This window comes from Nanorana parkeri, unplaced genomic scaffold, assembly GCF_000935625.1.
Source record: "Nanorana parkeri isolate BGI_ZX_2015 unplaced genomic scaffold, ASM93562v1 scaffold203, whole genome shotgun sequence".
NCBI classification, from domain to species: Eukaryota; Metazoa; Chordata; class Amphibia; order Anura; family Dicroglossidae; genus Nanorana; species Nanorana parkeri.
The window spans coordinates 1,218,244-1,226,022 of record NW_017306471.1 but is presented as its reverse complement, the minus strand read 5'-3'; the positions used below and the strand labels follow the sequence as shown (position 1 = coordinate 1,226,022).

The 7,779-nt window shown below is 42.3% G+C and overlaps 1 protein-coding gene across 1 annotated transcript in view; it reads right to left on the bottom strand.

Annotated features, from left to right (window-relative positions):
* Positions 1-647: 647 nt before the first annotated feature.
* SMIM3 (small integral membrane protein 3) overlaps positions 648-7,779 on the bottom strand; it is a 28,467-nt gene continuing 21,335 nt past the window's right edge. Inside the window, exon 2 of the mRNA XM_018555583.1 lies at positions 648-953. Within this exon, the coding sequence (XP_018411085.1) occupies positions 750-926 (177 nt within the window). The 5' untranslated portion in view covers positions 927-953 and the 3' untranslated portion in view covers positions 648-749. The remainder of the gene's footprint in view (positions 954-7,779) is intronic.

Below are 7,779 nucleotides of genomic sequence, written 5' to 3'. Positions count from 1 at the left end.
TTATTTTCTCCATGACTGAATAAGTCCAGGAAGCAGCCATAATGATAAATAAGGACAATTAAATGTGCAGTTTTATTACTCCATCATTTTAATATTTTTGTCTTAGTTCACTATTGCACAGGTGAAACTCGAATAATTAGAATATCGTGCAAAAGTAATTGCAGTAAGTGCTGCAAAAGGGGCCCAAACCAAGTACTGAGTACATATGCATGCTTGTACTTTTCAGAGGTCCGATATTGTTCTATGTACAATCCTTGTTTTATTGATTGCATGTAATAATCTACTTTTTTGAGGTTGTGGATTTGGGGTTCTTGGGGTTTTCATGAGCTGTAAGCCATAATCATCACAATTATGACAAATCACGGCTTGAATTATCTTGCTTTGCATGTAATGAGTCTATCTCATATATTAGTTTCACCGCATAAGTTGCATTAGTGAAATAAATGAACTTTGCACGATATTCTAATTATTCGAGTTTCACCTGTATATATATATATATTCTATAAAGTATGAAAACTCATGTGAATATAACAGTTTTTCTGTTGTTTCATGGTGTTTCTTCATGATGTAGAACAACACTGTAGATACTCAAACATTCACATCCATGTGTAAAATACAGCAAGTGGCACAAGCTACATGGCCTGTTGCAGATTGATTGTCTTTTCGCATCCTTATCCAACTGATGTACCCTGTCCACATTATGACACTGAACCCCTCTGTGGTGTTAATTACAGTTCTCCTCCATGCTGCTATTGGCTGTTTTGGATTGGATGAGTCCGTACTCTGTACATGATGACAGCTGCAGCCGGAAAGAGAAGCATTGATGTCATCACCAAGATAGTGGCCAGAATAATGAGAACGATGACCCAAATGTCCAGTATGTGTTTAGGGATCTCTGCAGGGGTTGGAGTCACGAGATCTGTCATTTTGGCTTATGATGTGAAATCCAATGCCTGTAATGAGAAATCAACAGAAATGACGATGAAAAAAAGAGAAAATGTGCTACGTTTTAAAATAAACCAGGATAGATAAATATTGAGCAAATACAAGTGTATTCTTTCTTGGATCTTGGTCTGCTTTCTGTAGTTATTTCAGACCTGTACAGTTACCCAGCAAAAGACATTGCCTCTGTGCTGGAGCTTTCTATAATAAAGACCAGTCACTGCTGCTCTCTCTCCTTGTGCTGGATAACTGGTCTTGTATCTGCCTTCTCCTGTAGATTTCTGCAGGCAGCAAGAAGTGGGTGGGGCCTATTGGTCCTCTCCCACAGCTCTGCTCTCTGCGTAGGTTATGTGCAGCACAGTGATGCTGTTGCAAATGTTGTTGCAAAACGTTTTGTGAGGGGGCTACTAGAAATGTATTGATCGCCAGAGCTATAGTCAGTCTGGCTGAATTATAGTTGGCATTTATCTGGTTAATTCCAGGTGTTCTGGCATTGATTGTACCTGCCTGAGTGCAGTGTGACTCTGCTGCAGTGTGGGACAGCCAATGAGGGGCACTGTGAGTGTGTGTGCAGTCCATCAGCCAATCACTGGGGTTCTTACAGCCAGTGTTGCAAGCTGGAATAGGGTATAAATGCTCCAGTGAATTGCCATGTGCTCAGTCCAGCCTGCAATAGCCCAGAGTCCAGTCAGGGCTGGGTGCTATCCAGCCTGCCCCCAGGATAGGCCTGGGGCTGGGAATACTTGAGTGTGGAAAGTGTTTCACTAGGCCTCAAGTCTGAAGGAGGCCTCTGTGATGGTTGGAGGAGGACCTAATAAAATAGTAGTACAAAAAGATAAAGAAAGCAAAATAACAGACAAAACTGAAAAGGAAGAGAAAAAAGCAAAAGAAAAAAAAAAGGAGAAGAAAACAAGAAAGATATGGATAGGCTAATCTAAAGCATAAAAAACACTGAAATTAAAGATTTGTCCAAGTCTATATTTGTGGCTTTCAAATAAGCAACTAAGACATAAAAAAAAGCCTTTCAAAAGTAAACTTTGGTCCCATCACTGATAATAAATCAAGCAGTAAAACTGTATTTAGACTCATAAAAAGAAATCAACAACACAGCCAAGCTATGCAAACATCCTCAGTATACGACGTGCTAAAGAATCACCGCTACTGCCCATCAGCAGCTGGATGCATTCACATTTCCAAGTATAAACACAAACACAATTATAAGAATGTGAAACAATATGGTCTATGGAGACGCGTCTGAATAGAAAGCAGCTGTATGGAGATCAACTGGGGATTTTCATTGCAAACCTGCACTGTTAAAGGGACTATCATTATAAGCATTATTGCTTTGAAAGGAGACAAGGAACATGCTTCCATCCACATCAAAAGAAAAAAAAAAAGCCTACCTGGAAACCTAACACTAACTTGACAACTAACCCTACCTATAACCCTTGTGCTACCCCTCCCAATAGCCCTAACACTCAAACTCCAACTAATCTTACCTGTAAGGTTATGACTATGGTCCAGCAGGTCACAAATATGTGGCGGTGTTGCTTTTATGGGCTCTACAGTATGAAATAAAGATACATTTTGGAGGAGATGCTTTGTGTGCTACCATCATGCTGTAACCTTACCTGTAGCCCTAACTAACCTGGCAACTAATCCTACTTAAAACCCCAAGAGTAACCTTAAAATGAAACGCTAACACTTCAACTAACCTTCCCTGTAACGATAACTCTATCCTCCAACTAACCCTGGTAAAGCTAACACTAAACCATCCCTTTAACCCCAACACTAACCCTTCAGCTAACCCCTGTAAACCTACCACTAGCCCTTCCTGCTACCCCAACACTAACCTTCCAAACTAACCCTTAACGTAATGCTAGCCCTCCCTCTAGTTCAATTCTCCAATTACCTACCCCAGGGGCGTAACTAGAAATCACAGGGCCCCATAGCAAAATTTGGTATGGGGCCCCGTGATTTCTAGTTATACCACTTGCAGAGCCCATTTGAGGGTGACCCTGCAGAGCCCACCATATAAACTCTATGGTGGGCTCTGCAGGGTCACCCTCAGGTGGGCTGGTCGCACTCCTTACCAGTACGCCTCCTTTTCCTCCTCCGTCGCCGGGCCCCGCCTCCTCCCCTGCTGCCGACCACGGGCCTCGCCTCCTCCTCCACTGCCGGGTCCAGCCTGCCTTACTGCCGCTGCTGGCTCTCATTGACTCTGTGTAGAGGAACGCGCTGCTGCACAGATTACTGTCAGTGATCTGAACAGCAGCGCATTCTTCAGAGCCGCCAGTGAAAGCCACCAGCAGAGGATGCCATAGCAACCCAGGTGGCTGCACGGCATCTGGCTGGGCACCACTGTGCCCCGGGCCCCATAGCAGGCGCCTGGGTCGCTATGGTGATTGTTACGCCACTGACCCACCCTGTAACCCTAACATTACGCCCCTCTTTGGGGAGAAACATGTTAGGGTGTAGAGTGATCTAAGCTTCCCAAATGGCTAACAACAAATGCGATTAAATGGCATAATGAACTTATTCACAGTTACTTGCTAATACTGGTGAATTCACTTTAGAGCTACAGCTGCTACGGCGGCTCGGATGCCAAGTCTATTTAACCCTGGGAATGAGTTTCCTACTATCTCGTCCCATTGGCACGGCCGTATGATCTTAAAGGCTTTTCCTCAGGCTGTGATTGATGTCTGTGTCGGCACTGAACATATGCCAACAGATTTACAGTTTCTAATCGAGCCATTGTATGGTAGCTTTGCTTTTTAGAATTTTAAATGTCCGTATTGTGTGTTTTTTTTCTACTTTTCTAAATAAACGTTTACTAATATTATATTGTTATATTATTTAATATCCAGCTCTATATTTGGGATCTCCTTGTGTTTGAGGGAACCATTTTTCTGTATAACCCTAACATTAACTCTGCAACTCACCACTGTAAAACCAACACAAACCCTCCCTGTTATAATAATGACTCTCCAGCTTAACCTCCCTTCAACCCTAATACTAACCTCCAAGTAACACTAACCATAACACTAACACTAAACCTTCAACTAACCCTACCTGTAACGCTAACCCTGCCTTGAAGTAGTATTAAAGTCTGCTCATTTTTTGTCTTAATGCATTCTCCGCATTAAGTTAAAAAACGATAAGTACCTTTTTGTTTTCCCCATCCCCCACACACAACTTACATGTCAGCGCTGTCACCGCCGCCAGTCCGCAAATTGATCCTCCTGTTCCCCGAACCTTCTGGTTGCGGGGGGAGGATACTGAGGGCATAGGAGCCATAGGCTACTTCTGCCTTCAATCACCCTTTAGGGAGGAGAGTAGGGGCGTGGCCTGCCACAGGGCTGTGTGTGTCTATGGACGCACGCAGCCACTGTGGGAACAGGCACGGGTGCCTCCATAGCAGCCACTCAGCGCATGGAGGCATCCATGCAGGGGGCAGGGGGGAGAGCATGCGGGGACCCACTAGAAAACGAGGAATAGAAGCTTTTTTTAAGAAATAGAAAAGAAGATTCATAAGAAGGTGGGCCTCCTAGATGGAAAAGTAAAATAAAAAAAGAAGCTTTAATATCACTTTAAGTAAATGCAACCCCTTTGGTTAAGAATTTCAATATGTCCCAATGATGGAATCTACAGCTTTGTGGAAAAAAAATAGTCTTTTAAACAGACACACAGACAACATTTAAAGTCTGATAGAGGCTCTAATCCTTCCCTGCTCAATCCAACACAAAATAAAAACAAAATTAAGAGTTGGTGTTTAAGTGCCTCTCACCAATCTTTATTCAAAGGTTAAGTTGTCTCTTGAAACATGTAAAAATCCTCTTATGACAACTATTTCCATGCTAGAAATAACTCCTTGTACTTTATAACCATCTATATTAGTGAATAACTGAGGAAGGCAGCTTCCATTGCCAGTCACAAAGCAGTAGTAAATAAAGTTCTATTAACTTTGAAATAAACTTGAATTACTTTAGGTCAGAAACAGCTAGAAACAGAATACATTTTGAGCTGAGAATGATATAAATGTTGCTTGATTGTGGAGCTTTTCTGATAAACTGTCTGCAATGAACTTTACCGTCACATATTTTGCAGTCGGTGTTGAGGGATGTTGTAAACACCCCGTGAAATCATCATCCCGCTATATAAATGAGCACTCAAAATGTTACTAATGAAAGGGAAGTAAAACATAAATATAGTGAAAACAAATGTTTAGTAATATTTTCTTCCCCTTTTTTCTCATAATGTCAATTGTATTTTGCAATTGTTAATTGCTCCCCATACTTATAGATTGTTCACAGATCTCAGCAAAGGAGAATAAAAGAAAAATGTTCTTACCCACTTTGTTAAAGAAGAAAGCCAATAAGAAAATATGGCTGCTTCATGTACATTCTGTAGAGTACAATATGTACATAGTGTATATAATTACTAGCTATATGTAGAAGCAATGCTTTTTTAAAACAGTGATATGATTGATTACTTAAACTGATCTTTTATATATTGACCTGAAAAAAACCTATACATTCCCCTCTGGATCTCTACAGTTGTCATTGATCAGGGCAAAGAGCTCTTTCCCCAACCCAAAGCCAGGGCTGAGACAATAAGCTGCACTGCAGTCTGGCTGCCAAGTTGTAGTTTATTGTTAGAGACACATGTTGCAGAACTGTGCTGTGAGCTGAAGGCTCCTGGTTCTCCTTTGTGTATTCCAAAGGACATTCTATTAAAGGGCTGCGAACACCAATATTTTGGGGGCTGTTGAGATCAACAGTATGGGGCCATTGCCTCCCTAGTAGATTCTGCATTGTAATTCATAAGAATAAGAAACTTTCAGTTAACCCATGCTGAGAGAAATATTTAGGCTGCCATTGCCAAGTTAATTTGTGAGACCACCCTGGTTATCCTACATAAAGAGTTACTGATCTTGAAGAAGCATGCAGGTAGTTTGGATTTTGCAGACTTTGCTGGCTCTATGCTTGTTCCAGGCCTTATAAAACAGAAAGATCAGGTGAGATTAATATCCCTGTAGCTTGTGCATTTAATGCTCAACTCAAAGAAAGAAGCTAAATGCAAGTATGAAAAAATAATTACGGCACCCACAAAAGGATTTGTATGCTTCGCAAGTGATCCAGCCGTTCCTCAAAATACTTGAACTCCAATGCAGCAGGACCTCAATTGCTTGGTTAAAGGAGAACAATGAGGTCAGCGCTTTTCACTCACCTCATAGTTCTAGCCGACCTGTGACAATGAGACTGTCACAGGTCGGCTCAGTAGATCGGGAGGTGAGCGAACACATACCGGCATTCGCTCACCTCTCGATCCTGTCACGGCTCTCTGCCCTGACAGGGGAGGGGCTGGATTCCCCCCTCCCCGCTCTGATCCTCCAGCGCTGACTGGCGGAACGGACAGGGGAGGTGGTGGGTACAGCTGGCTCTGCCTCTAGATAGGGAGAGCCAGATGTCAGTCACGCAGCTGGGCGGATCCAGACATAATTGTCGGGATCCGCTTCAGGTGCGGCGTCTTAGTATACCACGAGCAGCAGCTCGCGGTATACTGAGCCTAGGGTGACGGGAGGACGCTAGTTTGTGTCCTCCCGTTACCCTAAGGAGAACTATGGGGAACAGCATTAACCCCATAGTGTTCCTTTAAGCACACAACTGTAGCCTGCTGACATGGCAGTGAAGAAAAGTCATCCCTCTGCTCTTCCCATCTGTCAGAATATGTGCATTCAATACATCTGATTGGCTCCTGATGTTGGCACTCCCACTCCCGGCTTGAGTGCTGCTCTACAGTCGATTACAGGAGGCTGACACCAAGGTATATCAGGTATGCCCACTAACTGTATTTAAAAATACTTGTAATTATTTCTATTTAACATTAAAACATCCCTGCAATAACGTCCAACTCTGGGCTACTTTTTTTTCTATAATTGTCCTCTTGGAGATTTAAAAAAAACAAAAAATTAAATAAAAAGTAAAGAAATAACCCCCCCTCCCAAAAAAAAGCTCAGGCTGCAATGCTCATCTTAAAGCCAGAGTTGTCTCTTACAGTACCTCTTCTTCACCACAAGATGTCTTCAGTCTTTTAGGTTGAATGATGCTACTTGGAAGACTGATAAAAAAATGTGAGTGCAGGATTTCATGGCCTCTGAGCATAGTGCAATAATGCAGAGGGCTGTGTTGATGTTATCACATCAACACTGTTCTCTGCATCATCCAAGACCACCCAGCACTGGGATAGAACCAGTTGGGATAGGATAGCAGTTCACAAGAGCGGCTAGAAGAAATGGCAAAAAAAAACTGAATACTGTTCATGGGGAGCCTTGAAGTGGTGTAGGGGGTCCTCTGGTTAATGGAGCTTAGGGTTGGGTTTTATTCATTTTTGGGGATCATCTGTAGGAAATAAAGTCAGCAATGCCACCTCTATCAGCATCTCATCACAGGTTTCCTCTAATCTCACAGCAAAGCCCCGACTCTTACGGCAGGAGAAGTTATGATGTCAAACTCCTTGCTGAGGTTGAGCCAGCAGGGAGCCAAAGCTAAATAAAGCAAGTATAGACCTACTTCAGCCAGTGTTGTGTTTGCATAGCGCCATTCTTAGTTTTGTGGCTGCTGAACTTTATCTCTTAATAGCAGGTTTCCTATTGTGCAGATACAGTAATAAAAACAGCAACTCAACAGAAGAAATAAATATTAATGTTGTATAATCAGATCTCAGTGTTAAAAAAAAAAAAGAAATCTATAATTACTAACACTACCTTGAACAAATGTTAACTTAAGGCAGTACCATGTGTAATATGTATGCTGAAATAGAAATAAAGGGACAGTT